Source organism: Pelophylax lessonae (assembly GCF_965119305.1).
Source record: "Pelophylax lessonae genome assembly, chromosome: 1".
NCBI classification, from domain to species: domain Eukaryota; kingdom Metazoa; phylum Chordata; class Amphibia; order Anura; family Ranidae; genus Pelophylax; species Pelophylax lessonae.
In genome coordinates this window covers 334,749,699-334,776,326 of record NC_138768.1, presented here as the reverse complement: position 1 = coordinate 334,776,326, position 26,628 = coordinate 334,749,699, and the positions used below count along the sequence as shown (strand labels likewise).

Below are 26,628 nucleotides of genomic sequence, written 5' to 3'. Positions count from 1 at the left end.
ATCCGCTGCATCCTCCATTTTTGAAGTTTAACGCACTGATACAATCAGTGCATCCACCAGCGCCTTTTTATGTGTGCTAGAGAAGCAGAGGAATCATCCTCACTATCTGAGCACTCGGGGTGCATGGACGTAGACCAAGTAGGGTGACTCATGTCCCAGCGGCCGAAACAGATTCAGGATCTGATGAGACAGATGAGGCAGGGGAGGGTGGGGGGTGCTATATACTAAGCTCACCCGGAAAACATAACAATCAGGTAAGGGTGGTCGACTGCGATCCCGCAAAGGGGACGCCGACCAAGGAACCACGAATGGACCCCCTCCTGGACCCCACAAAGGAACAAGGGGGGTTGCCCTCCCAGCCCCTCATAATAGGAAATAGCCGCCTTAAAAAGGGGGCCGCCCGCCGTGACGCGGACACGCAGACAGGGTACACTTATAGTCCCGCAGTGCTAAAAAGCATGACTGCCATCAAATAAGAAACCGCCCCCACAGTGCCACCCCTTCCAAGGGAGGTGCCAAGCTGGCCGCATGGCCTAGTAGGCCGCAGCCTAAATTTTTGTGGCGGCCCAGCCGCAAGTGCACAGATCCCAGCCAGGCAGATGTCCAAAAGAGTGGAGGCTTCAGCTAACCTCACTGGGGCCGCCCCCCCAATGGAGGTGCCTGACTCTGCCGCATGGCCTAGTAGGCCGCAATCCACGGCCTAAATTTTTGTGGACACCCAGCCGCTTGGACACATGCCCAAGCGAAGCCGACCACCCAGGGGCAGCGGAGGGGAGGGTTGATGCCCAAACGGAGGGCAGTGGCTTCAGCCACCCTCACTGGGGCCGCCCCACATAGCTCCTGACCAGCAAGCCCCAGAGCCGCAGTCTAAATTTTTTGTCGGGTCCGGCTGCGTGAGGCGCGGACCCGCGGATGCTAAGCCATCCATTACCCCAGCACAACAACTGCAGCAGGGAGCCCAGAGGACATCCCTGCCTTAGTCACCAACCCCCAGGGAGGCGAGGAAAAACCCAGCCAGCAGCAACTCCAACAAGCCCCCCTTAAGAGCCTGTGGCAAAAGCCAGCTCATAACCTCACCCGGAAGGGGAGGGGGGCCAGAAGACCCCAGTGACCACCAAAATTTTTAGAGGGGCTGGGGGGGGGAAGGAGGGGAGCCCGAGGGTCCGGCTGTCCCAGGGAGGAGCCCACGCTCACCCTAAAACCCTCCAGGGGAAGAGGGGGGGGGACAGCTACATACCATACCAGGAACAGGGTGGACACCACTCCTGACAGACCACCGCTGTCGGCCAGGAGGAACACTGCGATTCAGACGGAGGCCATGTCGTATGCACCCTCGTGAGACGTTTAACTCGAGGGCCAGCCCCTATCTAGTGGGGTTATGTTGCGGCCGACCTAGTGCAGAGCTGAGGCCTACCCGCACTCGCTACCCAGACTGGGGGGTCCCTCTGGATCTAGATTATCCAGTCCATCGCCCCATCCGGCAGTTGATTGTAGATTCTTACAGGAACAAAATAACAAAGATAGGAAAAAGTTCCATTTAAAAGGAAAAAATTGCCAGGACCAGGAGATCCCAGCACGGAACTAGGCAGAAAAAAAACTGATTGCCTATAGCTGAGAGTGGGAGTATACCCCCTGGGACTGCCCCATAGGCATTGTCAAGCTTTTTCCTGCCTAGTGTCCTACCTGCCTAGTGTCCTGTAGGGGGGCAGTATAACCCAATGGTCAAGAAGATAAGGAGCTGTGTCCATCAATGAACGAAAGAGAAATAATGTGTATAAAATATATAAATGATCCATCCGCGTGAGGCGCGTACCTGCGGATGCAAAACTATCCGCTCCCCCAGCTCAATAACTGCTGCAGGGTGCCCAGAGGACATCCCTGCCCCAGTCACCACCCCCCAGGGAGGCAGGGCTCAACCCCCCCATCATGCACCAGGAAAATCCCGGTCAGCAGCAACTCCAACCAACCCCCCTTAGAAGCATGTGGCAACAGCCATTTTATAAACGCTCACCCAGGGAGGGGGGGGAGCGCCGAAAGACCCACAGTGACCATCAAAATTTTAGAGGGGCTGGACGGGTGGACCCGGGGGTCCCACCGTCCCAGGGAGGGACCCACGTCCCCACCAAAACCCTCCAGGAGTAGAGGGGGACAGCTACTATCCATACCAGGAACAGGGTGGGCACTGCTCCGGACAGACCACCGCTCCATTGTAATGTGCGTGCTGTCGGCCAGGAGAAACGCTGCGAATCAGACCGAGGCCAGGTCGTATGCGTCCTCGCGAGACTAACTTGCAGGCCAGCCCCCGTCCAGTGGGGCTAAGTCACGGCCGACCTATCGCAAAGCTGTGGTCTGCACGTGCTCGCTGGCCAGACTGGGGGGAACCTCTGGATCTGGATTATCTAGTCTGTCGCCTAGTCCGGCAATGGATTGCAGATTCTCCAGGAACAAAATAACAAAGATAGGAAAAAATTCCATTTAAAAAGGAAAAAAAAAATCGCCAGGACCAGAGATCCCAGCAAGGAACTAGGTCCTTACTAGGCAGAAAAAAAAACTGAGTGCCTAAAGCTGAGAGTAGTATTATACCCCCTGGGACTGCCCATAGGCATATTCAAGCTTTTTCCTGCCTAGTGTCCTACTCCTGTAGGGGGCAGTATAGCCCAATGGTCAAGAAGATAAGGAGCTGTGTCCATCAATGAACGAAAGAGAAATAATGTGTATAAAATATATAAAAAATATGAATAAATGATACTAGAAATATTAAACCATGTGTATATTGAGAGCTGCTTGTTATAAGCCTAAAATTAAGTCTAAAGATTAAGCAGATAAATGATTAGCAACCCTGTAGCAACAAAACATACTTATAAATATATAATGTCCATAAAGAATTATTTCAAATGAGGTGCTTAATGCAGATAGGTCCAAAGGTGTAAAATGCAGAAGTGAAAATATGACACCAAAAAAGGAATCGTGCTCTTTCTCTCCACCAAGGTTTAGGTGTGCAGCTCATTCACCAGAAATTCAGGGCCCCTATTACAGGAAGTAATACAGCGCCTTGTTTGTCCCCAAATGGCAGGTTCTCACATCAAGCGCTGGAATCAGGCTCTCTATTCTATCTCATATTCAAAATAGGATCTAGTACATGTGGATAAATGGAGGTCACTTTGTCACTCTTGCGTCTTTAAAATTCTCAATCACATGAAGAGAAAACCTAATGCCAATACTTAGTTAATTGACACATTTTTTAATGTATGTTATTTATAAAATATGGTCCACAACCCAAAAACGACATCCATCTCGGTTCAATTGCTATTGTCTTTTTTTTCAAATTATTATTCTTACGTAATTCTCTCAAAGTTGTCTAAAAGCTTGCCATACACAGAATAATGCAGATAGAGATATATAAACAGTATTACAAACCACAGATGATGAAAGGCCAAAAAGGAGTTTATTTCCTTTTACCATTGTGGTTTTTATTCTGCTGAGTTATAAATACCTTTAGTATCTTGTCAACATAAAATGAGCAAAGGGAAAACAAGCTGTACAAACATGTGGCAGGAAGCCATACCTAGGAGGGGATTTTACTACCCAGCATGATAAAATTAAATACCCACATTAAAGTTTTTGCTGCCTATTGCCTTGTGTAACTGTTTGGCTCGCAAGATCTGTTAAAGTGCATGTACAGTCAAAACTTTTTTCTTTTTTGTTTTTGATTCATTGGAAAAGGAGCAGAACTCCTGTCAGATTGTGAAACCCTATCCCGAGCACCATTAGAGAGATATCCCCCAATTTCCTGCTATGCTAACAAGTTTTTATCAGACAGGTAAGGTAAGGTAATTGAAGAGAATTCTTCAACAGAAACACATAGCATGAAAATATGTTAAGCAGATCAACTGACTGCAGTAAAATCCCCAACATGGTTTATAATGCTAAAAATGGCCTTTCCTTGACACACACCTTTGACACGCCAAATTCAGGAGAAAAGTCATCAGGGAGAGAAGAAATGCTTGAGCATGCCCTCATCATATTCCACCTTATCTACTTTAACCCTATTAAGTATTCTAAAAACAGAGAGACACAACTCCAATCCACTGGCAAATGAGTAATCCACCTCTCTTCACCTTGTTCAAAAGCTTATTTTATCCAACAAATCCCTCCATACTTTTCTAGTTCAAACTCCAACCTACAAAACTTTCCACAGTATGGTATCTTCCTATTTTACCCCACTAACCTTACTAAAACCAACCCAGAATAAATTTCCACTCTGCACATCACCTTGTCCTCTTCCCCATTCCAGTAACTTAAAGCTGAACCCCAGTATAAATAAAAATAGACCCCGGAGTTTCCCCCAGCTGTGTGAACGGTTTTCCGAAGCCACTTCTTTTTGCTGTTCCATCAGTCACAGGCACTCAGGTATCATCCGGTAAACCACAGGATGAGCGGACCTGCATTGTAAGTGAGGAAGCTGAGGGCCTGCCCACAACCCAGATAGTGCAGAGGGTACCAGGGACGAATAAGGTGAATTTGACTGCTTTTTCTGTTACTCCTAAATAAAAACGAGCCCACTGCAAACATCAATTTTTATTTTACCAGGAGTTCAGCTTTTGAGTGTTACTAAACCCAGGATCCTGCATTCACTATATCTGTTCTCCCACAGTACACAGAACATGGCAATTATTTTAGTAAATACAAACTGCTAAATACCTTTTCTCATCAGCAATATACAGCAGTCTCGTGACTTCTATCATTCTCCTCTGACTGTCCTATGCTGCAGGACCCCTGACCCTCTGTCTGGACAGTGCGGATTGACCCTTTTCTGATCACATGCACCCTCCATTCCCCCAGAGTGCCCTCAAGGCTCTGTATTATCAGGAGATGGATTAGGGACAGTAAAAGAGGGAAGGATCAGAGAAGACAGGATTAAACAGCCTTTTCACACAATGCGCAGGATTAACCCCTTAGGTTCCACAATGAGTATAACAAGCATGCTTTACTGCATATACAGACTGATTTTAGTGTTGTGGGTTTAGTAACACTTTAATTCTTATCAGTCACTGATTCATAACTGTTTTCTTAACTGACAAGCCACATGCATTCTTCTTAACTTACCCCTTCAAATTTTTTTTGTTATTGGTATGTTTTGCTAAACAACTGTATGTACTAGTTTTTGGAACATTTTATGCATTATATTAACCCGTGCAAGCCTTCCTTGGTATATCAAATACTTAGTACGGTGCCAAAAAAAATGAATCTTAAAAATAAGAATAAAACTATAGATGTAGACATTTTCAATTCATACAAGGTTTATATGTACTATAAAGCAACAAAAAAATTAAACATTGACGTCTGTGATGTCATTCTTGTTTTAGGAGTAAAATAGTATTGACATCTACAACACAGTGGGGCTGTGTGTTATGTATTTCCAATTGTTAATACTGTCATTGTAATTACTGAACATTTTGAGTTAGAAAATCCTTCTAAGTAATCAGTATGGCTCCTTTCACACGGCCGCTCCGTGTGAAAGGTCCGCTGCGGGACTTTTTTTTTTTTTTTCCACGGAGCGGATGACATTTCTGTCATCCGCTCCGTGTGCCCGCATATCATCCCATCCGTTTGCGGATGATATGCGGACATAATGTATGTCTATGGCACTGCGGATGTCAGCGGATGACACCGCTGACATCCGATTTTCCTTCCTTTCCGTTTTTTACACGGAAGGAAAAATAGGGTTCTGTTCCGTTCGTAAAAACGGAACAGAACTGACAGGAGGAAAATCGGGTGTCAGCGGATGGTATTCCGCTGACACCCGCAGTGCCATTCACTTACATTATGTCCGCAAATCATCCGCAAACGGATTGGATGATTTGCGGACACACGGAGCGGCCGTGTGAAAGGACCCTATTGCAGAAATGACGGTCTAAAGGCAATTAATATTGATCAACATGGTAATTGATACAACATTCTTCATTGCTGTTCCTAAGTATGGGTCCAAATGGCAGATGTAACATGGAAATACAAAGAGCTCCATAAAACACATGCAGAAATGTTTCTCTACACAATAGTAGACTTAAGGAAAAAAAGGAATGTTGTCAGAATGATCATCCATGTTCTTTGAAAATTCGCAAATATTTATATGCAGCTGTGATTATAAAAAAAAAATGTATAGAAGAAAATGTGTGCTATTACCCTGACAGAACTGGAATCTCCTGTTCCAAATACAAATTAATTAGACAACAGTAAACTTACATTTACTTACCAAATTCATTCATGAGAGCTCTAGCCTTTGATACAAATGGTCCCACTTCACTAGGATGCATCTTTGCTCTTTCTTTTAAATCTGCCCCTATAAAGAAAACAGATCAAACATACATGTAAAAGCTAGAGACACTCTTTTTCACAGCTTTGCCTGCAGCACTATTTTAAACTAACTATAACAAACATTGGATTTACAGTTAACAATGTAGGAAATCACAGAACAGAAATTATAGCAGAAAATATCTACAGATAAGAAACAGATTTTTTTGCAAGAGTTGATAGTCTGTTTTAATGCACTTTTGACCATCTTCATATCCTCTATAGCAATAGTAAAACATTAAGGGCTTCCAAATATGACAACTGTCTGGTTTAATTTGTAATACAAAGATAATGCTCTGAACCTATTCCTGACAGAGACAATGATGCAGAGGACACATGATAAAACAGGTGGTAAACTCTGCCATAAATTTTGATTTTATGCCAAAATTGTAGAACCTAGAACACCATTGGTCCGAATACTATTTGCAGCTCGTGGGGTTGATTACTAAAATTTTGCAAAGGAACTTGTCCTTCTCTTAGTGCAGGCATGCTCAACTAGTGACCAACGGAGCCGTCGGATGTGTCCCGCGACATCAAATCTATGACAACCCACAGCCTCCTTCAGGTGCATGCCCCTCTACAGAATAATTGCCGTCCTATAATCCTGGCGACTGTCATTCACAAGCCGCTATTGTGGCCAGCTCCCTACTCTTCTCTTCCTTTCCTAACACACAGACACGGGGAGAGGAGCCTGTAGCCAAGTGGATTATATCTAGTGGCATCCATACAGGGGTTCTAAAGGTGGATTCTCACAGCTGTGTGAGGAGCTTAGTGTTATTCTGGGAGCATATGATGGCATTATGTGTCATTTTATCTTTGCTTAACCGCATCTGGCCTGGCCTTTAGCGGAAGGACAGCCAGACAGGGGATAAGCTATCCTAACTGGGCGACATAGGACGTCCAGCAGGATAAGCCGCTTGATCAGTAGTGTGGTGTGTTACTCTGACACACCGCATCTCCGATCTCGGAAAAGAGCCTAAGATGAATGCTCATTATCATGTGATCAGCTGTGTCCAACCACAGCTGGTCACATGGTAACCAGGAAGTGCCATTTATCGGCTTTTCCTCTATTCGCACTGACAAGGAGCGGGTAGAGGAGAACCGATCAGCGGCTCTCCTAACAGGGAGGGTCTGCGCTGATAATCAGCGCATCAATTATCAATGCAGATCCATCAAGGATGCCCAATTATGCCAACCCGTGCCCACCAGGGATGCCAACCCCTGCCCACCAGGGATGCCAATCAGTACTGCCTGGTAATGCCCATCAGTGCCTCATATTAGTGCCGCCTCATCAGTGCAGCCTCATCCGTGCCAATCAGTGAAGGAGAAAACGTGCTTATTTACAAAATGTTATAACAAACTAAGAAAACTTTTTTTTTTATGAATTTTTGATTAGCAAAAAATAAAAAAACTCAGTGGTGATAAAATACCACCAAAAGGAAGCTCTATTTGTGGGAAACAAATTATAAAAAAGTTTCATATGGGTACAGTGTTGCATGACATTAATTGTCATTCAAAGTGCGACAGCGCTGAATTTTGGAAACTGCCCTGTATTGAAGTGGGTAATAAAAAAGTTTTCTGCACTACTAGGGCATGTGTTTCCCTGGACTGTTGTTTTTGTTTCGATTGTCCACAGCCCTGGTTTTGGCAATTCAAGGGACAGCTGCAAAGATCCTGATATAGCGAAGGCTGCAACACTGTTTTAGAGCTTTTTTGGCTGGTCACACCTGAGCACAAGTGTGGGAACAATGGTGATCTGGTTAATAAATAATGTAAATTTTGTGATTAAACAGTGGGTAAACATCCAAAGGGAATTGTTCCCACAGAAAATGATATTCCTGTTTGTTGTTTAAAATCTTCATTATCCGATTCAAAATAAAAAAATTGAGATTCTGAACCATTTCAATTCATTGTGGCCTGACACTGATTACCAAAATCACTTAAGTTGCCCAGGTTCTTCAAAAGTTTGAGCATTCCTGGCTTAGTGAATGTACCACCAGCAGTACTCACCAGCAGTAAGTTACATGTGCTGGTTGTGTAACTAGCCCCCAGCATGTGCAGTGTTTCGGACTCCTACCACCATGACCACTTCAAATCACTGAAGTGGTCATGGTAGTTAAGAGTGTTCCTTTAAAGCGGAGTTCCGGGCAGAGAAACGTTTTTTTCCTGAACATACCCCCGGGACAGTCAGGGCTAGCACATTCCACAATGGCTAGCCTCTGATCTGTCCCGGTTCACACTTACCTTTTAGAAGAAATACTTACTTAGAAATTTTCTTCCACAGCGTTTCCATCTCGGTTGTGGGCAGCTGAAGCCGGCGCGGTCCTCTTCTCTGTCTTCTTCCGCGTCTTCGTGTCCCAGAATGCACTGCACTGGCCCCTCTCGTCACTTTCGGTGCGGCGCCGCATTCCTAAACAGCTTCTGGGCATGCCCGGAAATGACGAGCGGGGCCGGTGCCGTGCATTGATTCCTGGGAGCTATGACGTTTAGCTCCCAGGAATCATCGCGAGGCAGGAAGTGACGGGGTGAGCCTCGGCGCTGGAGGAGGACGCTGTCATAGGTGAGTATTTACGATCTTCAATAAAAAGGTGAGTAAACAAAAAAAAAAAAAATAACTATCCAATTCCTTTTCAGGTGTGGCATACCTAGCGGAGGGGCACAAAAAAAAAAATCTTTTTTGTGCCCGGAACTCCGCTTTAATATCTCTCAGAAGTAAACCTCTATATACTGATTCCATTTCATTTGATCATCCTATAGTTGTGTTAAATTGGTGGGGGAAGGGGGAGAGCGCAGAGTGCCACCTCTCTGAAATGAGTTTGCCACCTCCCTGAAAGGAGTTTTTGCAGGTTGGGATGTCTGTTGTCCCCATGCAGCCCCCGCCCAAGGGGTGCATGGACTAAGATTCCGCGCCGGCCGGTAATTGAGGCCGCGACTTTGCAGCCTGCTGTAGGGAGAAGCTTACATCGGGGAACTGGCCCCCTTTTGTGGTGGCCGGGGCTGCAACAAGCAGTCACTGGTGGCACTGAGGGTTTCCCCTGCCTGTTCTCACTGCTCGAAGAGGTCGAAGATGTTGAGGGCTTGATCTGGCGCCCTGTCCATACCGGTGAATGGACATCGAGTGTGGGGCAGCTGATGAACACCCTCAGTTCCATTTACTATCCCACAAAGATGGAAACAGGTTTATTTTATTTTTTATCATTAAAATTAATTTTTTATATTTTTATTCTCTCCCTGTCATGCCACACAGCCAAAGGCCCCTTTCACACGGGCTGTCTGACCAGGTCTGCCAGTCAGTTTTTCAGGTAGACCTGATCAGACCCTCCAGTCTCCTCTATGAAGTGGCGGATGTCCGCTGACAACCGCTGCCATCCGATCCTGTTGGCCAAAAACAGACGGATGATGGTCCTACTTTTCCATCCGTCCGATCAAATCAGAAGACATATGATTGAAATGGACAGGCAGTCCATTTCCATCAGACTGCCCCATAGAGGAGAGCAGGACTGTGTCCATGTTCGCTCTGTATAGCGGAGCGGACAAGACCTGTCATCAACCTGCTCAGCGGGGATTGGCGGAGAAATCCCCACTGAGCAAGTGGATTCCGCTTAGCAGAGGTGCATGTGTGGAAGGGGCCTAAGGTGACATGAATTACTGGATCTTCCATTGCCTCCAACTTGTTGCACTGTTCTTCCCTAGTGAGCCACTGCCCATCACACCATCAAGCCAAGTACACACGGGTCGAATGCAAGGCAACATGAGCCGGTTCATAAAAAATTGGCCGCCATTCATTCGGCCCTTGTTTATGGCAGCCAGTCCGACAGAAGACGACCATTACGCATGCGTAAAAAACAAAACTATCTCCTAACTTTTTTAGCTGGCTCCTAGATTCCAAGTGAATTTGTCAAGCCCTGCATTAATTGAAAGTTCAGATGCAAAGTGAACAGACCAATTGCCTTTAGTAAATCAACTGCCATGTCTCTAAAAACCAAGTGTACCTAGAAACAAGCCTTTTACTAGAGATTAGCTGATAAAGTTTCTAAATGCATCTGAAGCTATACTCACAGATAAATCCAGGCACACCTGCCAGATAAAACAGCCACATCCTCAACCTGAACTGCAGCAGCATTGCAGCTTGGTCAAGAACATATACTTATCATAGTGACTTGACATTAAGAAGCAGCATACTGATGAACTCCTGCCTCTTCCCACTGTATCATCTTGTCAACATGTGAACTGTCTGCACATGCAACAAATCTTGACTGGCTCCTAGTGCAGGTCCACTATCTCCCAGTATAAGTGCTGCCTTACATGGGATCACAAGAAGCTGATACCAAGACAAATACTGCTACTTACATGTAGTGTTTTTTTTATTGTTTACGTGACTATTAAGTAGTGTATTTTATATCTGTCCGGAATTCAGCTTAAAAACATTTCATTTAAAAAAAAAAATAAAAATAATTGACTACAGAGCGACTAGTAATTCAAACGTATTGCTTCTAATAAAAATACATAAAAACTACGGGAAAAAAAACAAACCCAAAGTGTATGGGATATGTCTAAGTGAAAACCATGGCCTTCAGGAAAAGACTCCCTTCGCTTACTTTTCTCTTTTGAAGTACAAGGAGTAATTCGTAGACAAAATCTTATCTTATGTGAATACATTACGATCACAGAACACTAACGCATTTTTACATTTTTCCTTTCAGCATGTTCAACTTGAAGGAACATTTCCATAGTCGCTGCTGAAAAACGGGAATGTGAAGTTCAGATACAAAACAAAATCTAGCTAGGTCTCACTGAGTAAACAAAGAGACTGAAACATACTCATCACTCTGCACGCGCTCTCTTTCAAAACATAAACAGTCCTTACAGCTAAATTCTAGTAGAGTCTACGTGCCTTCATCCACCATACTTTCATCACAATGCACGTGCATCAAGCTCTTATCTACTTCAGCTGGAATATACAGATATCTAGTACTAAACTTTAAATCATTTAAATGGCAGTAGCACATGAAAAATGGTATCATTTATTATGTTTTTAACACACTAATTTTTAAAGCAACACTGGTTAAAGCACAAGTACATCGAAATAGCCTAAAGTGCATATCTGGAGAGACAATGATTATCCAGGCATTTACCTACTTATACAAGCAGTAAATAAAGCTTAAAATATGTTCTTACTGAACTCTGTAGTTGCAGTTACTGTTGGACAATTCATTCTCAAAGCTGACAGCAGAATCACTACAGTCATCTAAGATATTCTCTCAGCAGCTCAGCTCACCCTGTTTTCCCTTTCAAGCAGTTATCTGACAGTCTTTAAACCTTTTGATATCTAGTCCAAGTACAGAGCAGGTACTCACTCTGGTTGGGAGAAGCAGGGTGAGCTTGGCTGCTGAGCAATAATGACTTCAGTGGTTCTGGTGTGATCCTCTGTGCCTGCAGTTATAGAGGTCAGTAAGGGATGAGTTAAAGGGATTGTAAAGGATTAAATTTTTTTTAAATAATAAACATGTTATGTTATATGTACCTGCTCTGTGCAATGGTTTTGCACAGGGCAGACCTCATCCTCCTCCTCTGGGGTCCCCGACCGGTGCTCCTGGCTCATACTGCCTGCCTAGTGCCAACCATAGCAACCTGCTTGCTACAGGAACACTGACTGCAGTGGAGGCCACTGGCGCTGGATCAAGATCAGACACAGGTAAGTATAACAGGGGATTGTGTGTGTGGGGGGGGAGGGGGAGCTGCATAGAATGTAATGCATAGGTAAACAAAAAAAAAACAAAAAACACACACACACACTTACAACCACTTTAATGCTAATTCACTGCTTATTAAAAATATTTAATTACATGAATGTCATTAGTCTGGTCACAGATTTGCTTTAAAAAAACATTTTTGGGCTAAAATGGCAAGTCAATCTATTTATATATATAAAAAATAATTACGGTTTATTAAGATATGCCTTTAAAGAAATGTGTTTTAAAGACAGACCTGCTACATCCCTAGTAGGAATGTGGCTGGGTCTATAGCATCTAGTGGGTAGGACTTAAACTGCACCTGCAGTAACAGACAGTGTGGCGTGGTGGTAAAGTGGTTGGTAGGGAGCCTAGGTTCTGGTCTTATTTTTCATAAATATTGGAAGAGCACGCTGCTACAGGTGAGATTAAACAGCCTGACAGACTTCACACATAGATGCCCCTCCCGGCTCGCCTCTGTAATGCATACAATCCAAAAAGAAACAGCTGCACAACATGGCAGGTCCTTGAACCGCTTATTGTGTAATCTGCATGTACAAGTGACACAACCAGGACACAAAAAAGCTGCTGCTAGTTGACACGTTTCATACTATGTTGTGTTATGATTAAGCTCAAGGTCGAATGAAACGCGTCAACTATCAGCAGCTTTCTTGTGTCCTGGTTGTTTCACTTGTTCATTCAGATTACACCATAAACAGTGCAAGGACTTGCCACGGTGTGCAGCTGTCTCTTTTCGGCTTATTTTAAATATTTTAAATAAGGAGTCCCCTACATATTTTTTTTTTTTTGCTCAAATCCCCAGGCGACAAAGTGCATGTAGCTTTTGCCCAGTTATTCTCGCTGGTTATTCCTTAGATAACATGGTCGACAGTGGGCTCTCCCCTCCACAGCTGTTCGACCACGCATCTAGAAAGAAGACAAATACTTAACTATGATCTACAGCATTTTTCTTGGGCACCAGGCGCTGTCACTAAGGCTACTTTCACGCAGGCGCCATTCATTCGGTCACATGCTTTCTATGAAAAAAAAACGGATTCAGTTTAGATCAGCTAACATCCATCTTCCATTTAGCTCCGTTCCATTTACATCTGTTTTTTCATCCATTTTTTTGTCAGTTTTCATTTTTTAAATAGAACAAAAATGCATGCAGCCTTGTTAAAAAAAACAGACCTAAATGGAAGCGGACGATGTAAACTGATATAAACGGACATCTGTTTACATCAGTTTGCCTATAGGAATGTAATGCAGAAAAAAAACGGACAGACAGAATGCCCGTGTGAAAGGGGCCTAACTATAAAAGGTGGGGGGGAGGGGGGAATAGGGTGAGAGCAAAATTAAAAAAAAAAATAGCCAAGACAGGTACGCTCCCAGCAGCGATCAGCACTTTCATTACTAGTACAATAGGAGGGAAGGGTATCAGAACAAGGCTCCCATTCTAACTGAAAAAAAGCCAGAGAGAAAGTTATATAGCAAGCCCTTATTCAAAGAATGTGAAAATAAATCAAGATGTTTGAGCTTTCTTTATGAATTAGATGAAACAAGCAAAATAAGCGATGATCACATAAGTCTTAAAGCAAACTGGAAATTATATATATATATATATATATATATATATATATAAATAAATCTCCTGTGACTTGAAGCAAATGCATTGCGAATTTTCTCAGTGGTCTGTGAGCCAAATATTTTAGTAGTACCTAACACCAGTAAACCATCTTCTGCTGAAAGGCATGACATTAGCACTGGCATTTACTTAAAATTGTTGCGGTTCAAAGTGCAATAACGTACAAAAAAAAAAAAAAAAAATATTTATCCATGGAAAAAAAAAAATCAGTGCAATATCGCAGTGGTATTTGCAGATAATAAGGAACAAAACACCAAACATAAAATACATATGACAGCTGTCATCATAGGGGCTGCTTTACATACTTAATCCTGCAGCATGACAATTCTAAACTCCTCTTGACATTTGGTTTATGCATCAACATAATGTACCTCTAAAAGCAATTCCTAACTAGGAGTTTTGTGCACTAGTGATTCATGCTAAAGTCCCTTGTTGCGCTGCAGAAGTTATTGCCAGTTACTGGTAACTGCCATTCTGTTTATGGCATGCTGCAGCTCACATTTTCCTGTGCTGGGACAGGCCCTGTTACACAACCATAACATAATGTGAATAGTGCAGCTTTCATTACTTACTGTAGAATATGTGAGATATACTACTCATTACTAAAACAAAAAGGAACAAAAAGTGCAACAGGTGAAAATAAACTTAACATTTTAGCTCAATTTACACCAATTTATAAACTAAACCAAAACATGTAATAAATGTTACCATTTTGAAAGACCCAATTTAAGTAACTTTAAATGGAACTTGTCAAGAAATAAATTCAGACATGCCACAATATCAACAACTCCCACCTATGGATGATTTACCCCCTTTAATGTCAAGGCCATTTTTTGCTATACTTCACTGCGCTACTTTAACCACTTCAGCTCTGTAAGGTTTTACCCTCCTTCCTGACCAGAACATTTTTTTGCAATATGGCACTGTGTTGCTTTAACTGACAATTGAGCGGTTTTGCAATGTTGTACCCAAATAAAATTTATGTCTTTTTCCACAAATAGAGCTTTCTTTTGGTGCTATTTGATCACCCCTGCGTTTTTTTCTTTTTTGCTCTATAAACAAAAAAAGAGTGGCAATTTTGAAAAAAAATATATATATATATTTTTACTTTCTGCTAGAAAACACATCCAATAAAATAAAAAAAAGGAAAAAAATCAAATTTCTTCATCAATTTAGGCGAATATGTATTCTGATACAAGTTTTGGGTAAAAGATATCCCAATAAGCGTAAATTGATTGGTTTGCGCAAAACTTATCGTATCTACAAACTATGGGATAGATTTATGGACTTTTTTTTTTTTTTATTGTTTTTACTATTAATAGCAGCAATCGATTTTTAGCAGGACTGCAACATTGTGGCAGGCAAATATGACACTGACACTTTTTGGGGACCAGTGGCACCAAAACAGTGAAGTCGGAAATGACGAAACGCGTCGGGGCATGACCAGACAACGCATCCGACATCACGTGGTACGGTAGAGGACCCACCCGGAAGTATCGGGGTTGGCGTGGAGTCAACCCAGGGGACTACACGAGTGAGGATCCTTTCCTGGCCGCTTTGTGTTACTACATAGAAGCCTGCCTTTTTCCTACTAATGTGAGTGCAATATATTTTTTAATAAAGCTGAGTTTTACAGTACTTCACTATTGGAGTTATTTTGCCTTGCATGTGATCATTATGCTGAGTGGAGTCTGTGGAAAGGAGGTCTGATTAAGTGTGTGCAGCGGTGATACATCCAGGTCGTTTGTTTACACCCATCATCAGTATCTGTGATACCTGCTCATTGTGCTCGTGTGTGAGAACACCTGAGCCAATTTATCTGGTGAGTTGCCACTTCTACTGACCCCTCGGTGTGACACTTGGTGGTGGTTGAAAAGGTGATCCAGTAGTAACATCACTCATTCCTGGACGGTCTATGGACTTTTAAAGGACTTTTATACCCTTATTAGAGTGTTTTAGTAACACCCTTTTATTTATGGTTGTATTGTTTTATGCATTCCTAAAGTCATATTTGAGTGACTTTTTGCGCTACTATTCTTTTTATTTATTTTTTTTTATTTTTGCTAAAAAAAAATGCACTGCTTAGCAGAAACACAATTTCTTCATTTTCCTCTGTGACGGAAAGGTGGTCTGCCTTGTTTACATAGGCAAACCGCCGTTCTGTCTCTCCTCAGGAACGATCGGCAGGATCCGCCGGCCATCACCACTGCCAGACACGCTGATTGGCTTACACTGTGTCTAAATACAGCAGGAGTGGGCTCCGGCGGCGGGCGGGCGCACGTCCCAGATCTTGTGCACATAATCACTTACAGGTATGTGATTTTGCACAGCCGGGCCGCCCTGCCGCAGTATATATATCAACTGGTAATTGCGCGGTCATGTAACGAATACTAATAGAGCTTACTTTTGGTGGTATTTGATCATCACTGTTTTTTTTTTTTTTTTTTGCTATAAACAAAAAAAAAAAAAAAAAAAAAAGACCATCAATTTAAAAAACAAAGCAAAAAAAACGGAATTTTTGTAAACTCTTACCTGTAAAATTCCTTTCTCTGTGTCCTCCGACAGTCGCCGCCTCTTCATATTCGTCACAATGGGGTAATTGACCTTTCTCCGTAGGAGTAGCTAGGCAACAGAATATGTCAATATTAAAGCTTTTAACATATCCCACCCCCAGGGGGTGGTCCCCTCAGTCAATACCCTCCTACTTCCTGTATCCATACCTCAGTTTCAGTAGAATAGCAGTAGAGTATATAACCAAACCCCAAAAGAGGGGCGGGGGCGGCGACTGTCGGAGGACTCAGAGAAAGGAATTTTACAGGTAAGAGTTTACAAAAATTCCGTTTTCTCTTACGTCCTCCGACAGTCGCCGCCTCTTCATATTCGTCACAAAGGGGACGTCCCAAAGCAGTGCAAACATGAGGGGTGGGAAACGCAGCCGCGCCGAAGGCAACGCAGTCTCCACAGCAGAAACAAAGGAACCTTACCAAAGGAAGGAAACCAGCTGGGTAGCATGAAAAAAACTTGCTCAACAGGAGCAACAACCCAGGAAAAAACAAATAACCTAGGGATAAACGACATCCCAAACAGCCAAGGGCCCAAAAACAAGGGACCCTAAGGTACTGCCGCACTAAGAACCTTGCGGCCAAAGAAAGCATCTGCCGATGCCTGAACATCCACTTTGTAGAATTTTGAGAAGGTTTGAACGGACAACCAAGTCGCCGCCTTACACACCTGGGCCACAGAAGCCCGATGATGACAGACCCAAAATGTACTCAGAGATCTGGTAGAGTGCGCCTTCACAGGCATAGGGGGAACTTTCCCCTTCAGAGCATAGGCCTGTTCAATGGTCTGTCCGATCCATTTGGCGATGGTAGAAGCCGACGCCGCCATGCCCTTCCGAGGTCCCTCTGGAAGGACAAATAAAGAATCCGACTTGCGAAAAGATTCCGTCGATTTCAGGTAAACCCTGATCGCCCGAACAACATCCAGGGAGTGCAAATCCACCTCCTTCAGATGTTTAGGCTTCGCGCAGAGCGAAGGCAAGACAATGTCCTCATCGAGGTGAAATTCCGAGATCCTCTTCGGAAGAAAAGAAGGGTTAGGTCACAAGACCACCTTATCCAAGTGAATGACCAAATACGGAGATCTGCAGGACAAAACTGCCAGCTCCGAACACCCTGCGAGCCGAAGTGATCGCCACCAAAAACGCGACCTTCTTGGACAACATAGACAACGAGATCTTCCTGATCTGTTCAAAAGGAGCGTGTTGCAATACGGACAGAACAAGGTTCAAGTCCCATGGAGGCAAAGGTACCCTCCTAGGAGGGACCAGATGTCGCACCCCTTGAACAAAAGTGCTAACCAAGGGGTTAGACGCCACAGGGCGTTGAAAAAGAACGGCCAGCGCAGAAACCTGGCCCTTGATCGTAGCCAACGCCAAACGCTGGTCCACACCCGTTTGAAGGAAAGACAACACCCCAGACACCGAGTAAGAGCCAGGGGGATACCCCCTGGACTCACACCAGGCAAAATAGGCCTTCCAAGTACGGTAGTAGACTTTCCCCGAGGAAGACTTCCTTGCGTTGACCAAAGTGTGAATGACCTCAGGGGAGAGACCCCCATCCTTCAGGACCTCGGTTTCAACAGCCAGGCTTTAAAGCCAGCGACTGTAAAGTAGGATGGAATATCGGTCCTTGAGACAGAAGATCTTCTCGAAGAGGCAGACGCCACGGAGCGTCGACCGCCAGATTCACGAGGTGTGCTTACCAAGACCGGCGAGGCCAGTCCGGTGCCACTAGAATCACCGTGTGCGGTTCCGAGGTCAACCTGCGAAGGAACCTGGACAGCAGTTGAATCGGTGGAAATGCATACATCAGTCGATACTGATGCCACTGAGCTACCAACGCGTCCGACGCGTCTGCCCGAGGATCGCGCGTCCTTGCCACGAACCTTTCCACCTTGTTGTTCAGATGAGACGCGAACAGGTCTACCTCCGGAAGACCCCACTTCGCGCACAACATCTGGAAGACATCCGGGTGGAGGGACCATTCTCCCTGGTCCAGGGTCTGGCGACTCAGATAATCCGCCTGCCCGTTCTCCACCCCCGGAATGTGAACCGCTGTTATCGCCGGGACGTGTGTCTCGGCCCAAGACAGAATGTCGGCCACTTCCCGAGCCGCTCGGGCACTCCTGGTGCCCCCTTGGTGGTTGATGTAGGCCACCGCCGTGGCATTGTCCGTCTGCACCCGAACCGGACGGCCCTGCAGCCTGTCCGTCCAACGTCGAAGGCAGAGATTTATCGCTCGCAATTCCAGAATGTTGATCGGAAGGGAGGATTCCTCCTCCGACCAAGTGCCCTGGGCGGACAGAACACCCAGAACACCGCCCCAGCCCGACAGGCTGGCATCCGTGGTGATCACCGTCCATGAGAAAGGACGAAAAGACTTTCCCCCCCCCCGACACCGCCGGGGACTGTAGCCACCACAGAAGATCCCTTCTGGTACGAAGACTCAATAAAATCTGAAGATCCAGAGATTGCGGTTGCCCGTCCCACCTGGACAGGATCTCCGCTTGGAGACCCCGCGTGTGAAACTGGGCGAAGGGAATCGCCTCGAAAGCCGAGACCATCAATCCCAAACATCGCATGCACGTCCGGAGTGACGAGCACGGAACGTCCCTGAGGGACGTGACTTCTTCCTGAAGTGTCCTGAGCTTGTCGTCCGGTAGGAAGACCTTCGCCTGGACCGAGTCCAGGATCATTCCCAGGTAGGGAAGACGAACCGACGGGCACAGCGTCAATTTTGGAAAGTTCATCGTCCAACCAAACTCTTGTAGAGTTTGCATTGTGACGGACAGGTCCTTCACCAGACCCTGGCTGGTCGCAGACCGAACCAGAATGTCGTCCAGATACCCCAGGACAGAGATGCCCTGGGCTCTCAACAAAGCTAGAACCGGTGCAAGCACCTTGGTGAACACCCGTGGAGCCGAAGCGAGACCAAAGGGTAGCGCCACGAATTGGTAATGAACCTCCGCAATGCCGAATCGAAGGTACCTCTGATGACCCTCGAACATCGGAATGTGAAGGTACGCATCCTTCAAGTCGATGGAGGCCATGAATTCCCCCGGAACCAGGGCAGCCACCACCGACCGCAGGGATTCCATGCGGAACTTGCGAGCCCGCACAAAGCGGTTCAGAGCTTTTAAGTCCAGAAGTGGATGTACCTTGCCCACCTTTCTGGGCACAGTGAACAGATTGGAATAAAACCCCCTGAAGATTTGAGGGAAAAAATCTGCTCGCCGGCCGAGAGAGAAACTCGATCTTGTAGCCAGATCGAACGATTTCCTGAACCCACCTGTCCCGAACGCGGGCCAGCCAGGGTTGAAGAAAACCGAGCAAACGTCCCCCCCCCGGACTGGCCGGACTTCTGCTTATCTGTCCACGGCTTCTTTTGGGAGCCTTGACCTCTGAATGGTTTGCCCTCACAGTGTGACCGAAAGGCACGAAAGGACCCCTGAGAGGGTCTAAAAGAAGCATGCTTCTTACCATGAGCAACCTTAGCCTTGTGGGATTGGGGCAAGAGCGTGCTCTTACCACCCGTGATCCCTTTCATCAGCGTATCCAAGGGTTCGCCAAAAAGGCGAGATCCCGTATAGGGTAGATTAGCCAAGGTTATGCGAGAAGATTGGTCCATAGACCAACACTTCAGCCAAATCAGGCGGCGCGACAACACCGCCACGCTGTGCACACGTGCAGCCAACGGGACTATATCCAAGTCCGCATCACACAAATACATGACACCCTGATGGATTTGATCCACCATAGCCAACGTCGCCGGAGGGGCAGAGTCAGCCACCAGGACGCGCCTGAGCACCTGCGTCCAATCCGCGACAGCCTGAGCTGCCATAAGTGAAGCAAAAATAGCTTTCAGCATGGAACCGGTAACCGAGTAAGTATGGCGGGCAAGAGACTCCAGCCTCCTGTCCGTGACATCCCAGAACACCGGGGTATCCTCAGCAGGAATCGCAGTGGACTTATTCAAAACTGCCACCGCGTGATCCACCGGAGGTGGCACACATCAACGTTCATCAGTAGCGGGCGTGAAAGGATAACCCAGCTTGAACCTACTCGGCACAGCAGAAGGCTTCCGTATATTGCGCCATTGTTCACTAACAGCGTGCTGAAAATCCTCAGTGCAAGGAAAAATCTGCGATGATTTGCGTCTTCGCTGCATCCCATAAGAGGCCAGGACGGCAGGAGGACATGGTTCATCCTGCAAATGCAGTGTTTGTTTGATAGAAGCAACCAATTCATCCATGAGTGCAAGCTCTTCAGACGAGCCAGGGGGGGAATTATCAACCCCTTCAACTTCTGCCTCCCCTTCAGACCCCACAAGGTCCAGGGACGAGCGGGACCCCCACAAGGTGACCCCAGCCATAGCAGCCCCATCACCATCGCCCTCTGAATCAGAGGAAATTGAAACCCTGGGCCGTTTTGTGGATTGAGCAGCCACAAGCATCTGCACCTGAGCAGCAAGGTTAGCCACGACAGTAGACAAATCACCCCCCGCGGGGGAAGCAGCAGCAGTCCCCTGGCCCCCCACTAAGGTGGGAGGAAATTTGCTTTCCTGAGAATCCATGCCCCCAAAAGTGTGTAGGAAAAAAAGGAGTACTGTCCCTTTAATATCGCGGCGAGCGCAGCCCACCGCACACACAGCACACACCGACCCCCACAGGGAGAAACACAAAACATAGGCAAGGAATACAGGGATAAGGAAGATAAACCTGGAGAGACCTCTCAGGCTGCTGCACCGATCGCTGTTCTCGGGGTAAAGGAAGCGATGTAACACAGACCGCTCCTATAAAGCCTATGGAAGGCTCCACAAACATGGCCGCCGGTGAGGGACTAGCAAAGGCAGAGCATGCAGCGCTGACATGTGGCCCGAGCGATCACCGCCAAAATGGCGGCGCTTGGCGCCAAAAACGCCGCTCCTAGCACATAGAAATGGCCAGCATATGCCTGCAGCTATTAATAAAATGGCGGACCGCAGCAGCGGCCGCCGCATGTATGCACCAACATGTATAAAATCACGCTCTACAAGCATACAGCATGTCACACAGATAATCACACAGTTGTAACACTAAACAGTGTACAACAGCCCCCCCTCCTTGCAGCCCACAGCAGCATGAAAACAGACAGGGAGCCCAACAGTGTGAAACAGACATGCAGGGTTACACAGTCCCAGACTGACACCCACTAAACAGACAGGTCCCCACACAGAGTACACTTACCTTCTGAATGGCGTGGGGAACCCGCACAAGCGATCAAGCCACTGCACATGGGACAGGGAGAGTCGCAGCCAGGACGCAGTAGAACTGAGGTGCGAAACCGCATGGCGTCCAGTGAGGTAGCCACCTCACCACAGCATCCCTGCAGCGAACAGGGATGGGTCGTTCACATATGCCAGAAAAAATACCTGACTGAACGCTCGATGGCAGGCTGGGAAGCCACTGGCCCACAACCTGCGACCAGGGTGGCCAGCCCGAGACCCAGCCTGCACGATCCTCTTCATCAGAAGAACTAACTAATGCTGACAAAAGTAACAGCTAAGTAAAGAGAGAGAAAAACACTCAAATAAAATCAAAAAGAAGATAAAGGCTGAGACAAAAATGCCCCAGCACAGAAACAGCCTGCTACTCCTAACAGCTAGTCAATGAAACTGAGGTATGGATACAGGAAGTAGGAGGGTATTGACTGAGGGGACCACCCCCTGGGGGTGGGTTATGTTAAAAGCTTTAATATTGACATATTCTGTTGCCTAGCTACTCCTACGGAGAAAGGTCAATTACCCCATTGTGACGAATATGAAGAGGCGGCGACTGTCGGAGGACGTAAGAGAAAACACAGTTTTAAACTTTCTGCTATGAAACATATGCAATAAAAAAAAATTAAAAAAATCAAATTTCTTCCAAAATTTAGGGCAATTTGTATTCTGCTACGTTTTTGGTTAAAAAAAAAAAAAAATCCCAATAAGCGCTTATTGACTGGTTCGCGCAAAAAAAAGTGTCTACGAACTATGGTATATTTACTGAAATTTGTATTTATTTTTTTTATACTAGTAATGGCGGCAATCAGCGACTTATAGCAGGACCGCGATATTGCGGTGGACAATTTGACACGGACACTTTTGATACTTTGTGGGAACCCGTGACACTAATACAGTGATTAATGCAAAAAAATATTTAGGGCTATCAAAGGGTTAAATGTGTGCCTAACCAATGTTTTTGTGTACTATGTGTGCTGCTTTTCCATTTGCAGGGAAAGAAAAGCCATCACATCCCCACTGGCCGGGGCGGACAATGTTTTTGTGTACTATGTGTGCTGCTTTTCCCTTTGCAGGGAAAGAAAATCCATCACATCCCCACTGTCAGGGCGGAGTTCAGCATTACATTTACAACATCATTTACAACAACATTTACATATGCAAAGCTCTGTCCAGCCTCTCTCCTCGACAATCAGCCGGTGGCGGCGTACATCCACTGGCCGGCTTCTGCTGTGACTTATCAGGGGCAGGCGTTCCCCCCCCCCCCCCTTACCCAGAAGTGCAGAATAATGTACATATATATGATTCTGCAAATAACAGCCACCCTGTAGCAGTAAATCTGCTGTAGACCGGCCAGCAAGCGGACATACAAAAATAGTAAGAAAAAAAAAGAACAAAAAGGGAGAGTGAATTCGATTTTTTTGTGATGCCGAGCCCTCCCATAGAAAAAATATTAAAAGTACATATACTTAAAATCAAACATTTTTTATTATAGCTCATCTTTGAAATCTTTTTGGGGAGACAAACCTCTAAAACACAGACAAGTGAGAAACAGCTCAGCCTTCCTAAAATATCGCCCTCCCTAATATATACATGAAAATGATAAATATACAAAGAACAATATACAGTGCCTTGAAAAAGTATTCATACCCCTTGAAATTTTCCACATTTTGTCATGGTAAAACCAAAAACGTAAATGTATTTTATTGGAAAGACCAACACAAAGTGGCGCATTATTGTGAAGTGGAAGGCAAATGATAAATGGTTTTCAAAATCTTCTAAAAATAAATATCTGAAAAGTGTGGGGTACATTTGTATTCAGCCCCTCTGAGTCAATACTTTGTAGAACCACCTTTCGCTGCAATTACAGCTACAAGTCTTTTTGGGTATGTCTCTATCACATGTAGAGAGTGACATTTTTGCCCATTCTTCTTTGCAAAATAGCTCAAGCTCTGTCAGACTGGATGAAGCGGATCTGAACAGCAATTTTTTTAAAGTCTTGCCACAGATTCTCAATTGGATTTAGGTCTGGACTTTGACTGGGCCATTCAAACACATGAATATGCTTTGATTTAAACCATTCCATTGTAGCTCTGGCTCTATGTTTAGGGTCCTTGTCCTACTGGAAGGTGAACCTCCGCCCCAGTCTCAAGTCTTCTGCAGACTAAAACAGGTTTTCTTCTAAGAGTGGCTCCATCCATCAACTCTAACCAGCTTCCCCGTCCCTACTGAAGAAAACCCTACAACTTGATGCTGCCACCACGTATTAGGGTGGGGATGGTGTGTTCAGAGTTATGTGCAGTGTTAGTTCTCCGCCACACATAGCATTTGGCTTTTAGACTAAAAAGTATACATTTTGGTCTCATCTGACCAGAGCACCTTCTTCCACATGTTTGCTGTGTCCCCCACATAGCTTCTTTCAAACTGCAAACAGGAGTTCTTATGGCTTTCTTCTTGTCACTCTTCCATAAAGGCCAGATTTGTTTTTTTTGTTTATAGCGCAAAAAAATAAAAAAAAATGGCACAGGTGATCAAATACCACCAAAAGAAAGCCCTACTTGTGGGAAAAAAGGACATCAATTTTATTTAGGTACAGCGTCGCACGACCGCGCAATTGTCAGGTAAAGTAACGCAGAGCAAAATCGTAAAATATGGCCTGGTCATAAAGGGGGAAAATCTTCCGGTCCAGAAGTGGTTAAGAAATCATAAAACAAACATATAGCTAAATTTTCTGAAAGGATGTTTTAACATTGTACTATGTTATTATATGTTTTTATAATTTATTTTTAGTGATTTCAAGGTTTTTACATGAAAGTCAGCATGAGGGTCTGAACTGGTGTTCAATAAACATAGCCAATATCACAAGACTGTTACTAAATGAAAAACAATTCTTGGACCACAAAAGAACATACATGTATGATGCAATAGAGAACCAGGAAAACATTTTGCTAAGCCAAGTTAAAAGGCTTAATAAATAAGTGCCATATCCAAAAATATTAACATGATTTTCAAATGTAGACTCCTTGTTTCTTTAGAATTTACATGTACTGTATCTGACACAATTTACAATGAAAATTGTGTTAGAAGAGTAAATGAAAACATAGGGAAAAGGATCACAACCAAGGACACTGACTAAAGCCCCGTACACACGTACCGATTGTCGGCCGTTAATATTCGGGGATTGTAGGCTTGTTAGTATGATGCTTCCGACAGCCGACAGCGCATTTTCGGCCGAACAGAATCTGTCGTGCAGACTTTAAAATATTTGTTGGCCGTCACCAGAACGGCCGATTGTTCGCCAGTCAGTACAGATTTCGGCCGACAGACAGCAGATTAGCAAGACTGGGCATGCTCAGAAAAGAAAAAAGACAAGGAAAGTTAACCATCACATGACATCACTTCTGCAGTCGGCTGTTGTTGGCCAACAAAATTCGTGTGCAGTCTTTTGCAGTTTTCAACAGACACGACAGCCCTGGACAAAAGACGGCCGACTGTATGTGTCTCTGTTGCTAGACAATAGGGAAAATGCCTTTTTTTTTTGCTATTGGCCAAAGACGGCCTCTGTCCTCTTTCTGGCCTGGGTCTTTTTTGCCAGGCCCCATTCTGTAGACATCGCTTCCTCCCTCTTCATTGGGCTGAGCGTCACAAAATATGACAGTATAGCCATGTTTAGGCTGGTAATCTTTTACCACTTCAGCTTGGGAAGGTTTATCCCCCTTTATATCCAGGCAATTTTTGTGAGATACGGCACGGTGTTATTTTACATGAAAATTGCACGGTCGTGCGATGCTGTACCCTAATAAAATTGATGTCCTTTTTTCCCACAAATAGAACTTTCCTTTGGTGGTTTTTATTTTTTGCGCCGGAAACAAAAAAGACCAACAATTTTGAAAAAAAAAAAAAATTATACATATATATATATATATATATATATATTAAATGGATTTTTGTAAAATCTTACCGTAAAATCCTTTTCTCTTAGCTCATTGACAGACGTAGTCCTCGGTGATACAGCACCTTCGGGTTATGTTGCCTCCACAGGAGTAGGACTAGACAGGAAATAAAATGCTCTGGCCACACCCTAGGGGCAGTCCCAGAGGGTATATCCTCTCTCTCTCTGCCTCAGCAAATCAGTTATGTCATAAAAGCAGTCTTTAGAGAATTTAACCCAACCCAACTCAAAAAAACAGAGGGGCGGGTACTACGTCTGTCAATGAGCTAAGAGAAAAGGATTTTACGGTAAGATTTTACAAAAATCCATTTTTCTCTATCGCTCATTGACAGACGTAGTCCTCGGTGATACAGCACCTTCGGGAAGTCCCAGAGCAGTATCACAAATGAGGGGTGGGAAAATGGAAATCAAATCCAAATCTAGAAGGCCCAACCGGTGCCAACTAGAAGTTTACAATGCTCATCCTTAATGATGAGACTCAACAAAAAAATTTTCAAACAGAAAAAAACCCTCGAGGTAGACCACCGGTCTCCTCAAATTGCGCCTGCAAAACCTTGCGGCCAAATGAGGCATCCGCCGATGCCATCACATCAATTTTATAAAATTTTGTAAAGGTATGTACTGACGACCAGGTGGCCGCTTTACATACCTGGACCACTGACGCCTGATGGCGAAAGGCCCAGGAAGTACTGAGCGCTCGAGTGAAGTGCGCCCTAACAGGGAACGGAGGATTCCGACCCTTAATAAAATAAGCCTGTACCACCGTCTGACTGATCCATGTAGATATGGTCGCGGCAGACACAGGCAACCCCCTTCAAGGGCTATCCGTGATCACAAAAAGTGAGTCCGTCTTACGAAAACCACTTTAGGAAGGAAGGATGGATTCGGAAGAAGAACCACCTTATCCCTATGAACCACCAGATCTGGGGAACGACAGGATAATGCGGCCAGTTCTGACACCCTGCGTAGAGAAGTAATGGCCACCAAGAAGGCCACCTTCTGGGAATGTAAGCAAGGGAATCTCCCTAATATCTTCAAAGAGAAGTTTCTGAAGAACCGACCACACTAAATTAAGATACCAGGCGGTAAGGGTGCGAGCACTGGCGGAGCCAGATGTGGCACCCCCTG

At 45.1% G+C, this 26,628-nt stretch overlaps 1 protein-coding gene across 1 annotated transcript in view; it reads right to left on the bottom strand.

Moving 5' to 3' along the window:
• AUH (AU RNA binding methylglutaconyl-CoA hydratase) overlaps positions 1 to 26,628 on the bottom strand; it is a 445,506-nt gene that overhangs the window by 319,595 nt on the left and 99,283 nt on the right. Inside the window, exon 4 of the mRNA XM_082264199.1 lies at positions 6,254 to 6,340. Within this exon, the coding sequence (XP_082120325.1) occupies positions 6,254 to 6,340 (87 nt within the window). The remainder of the gene's footprint in view (positions 1 to 6,253; positions 6,341 to 26,628) is intronic.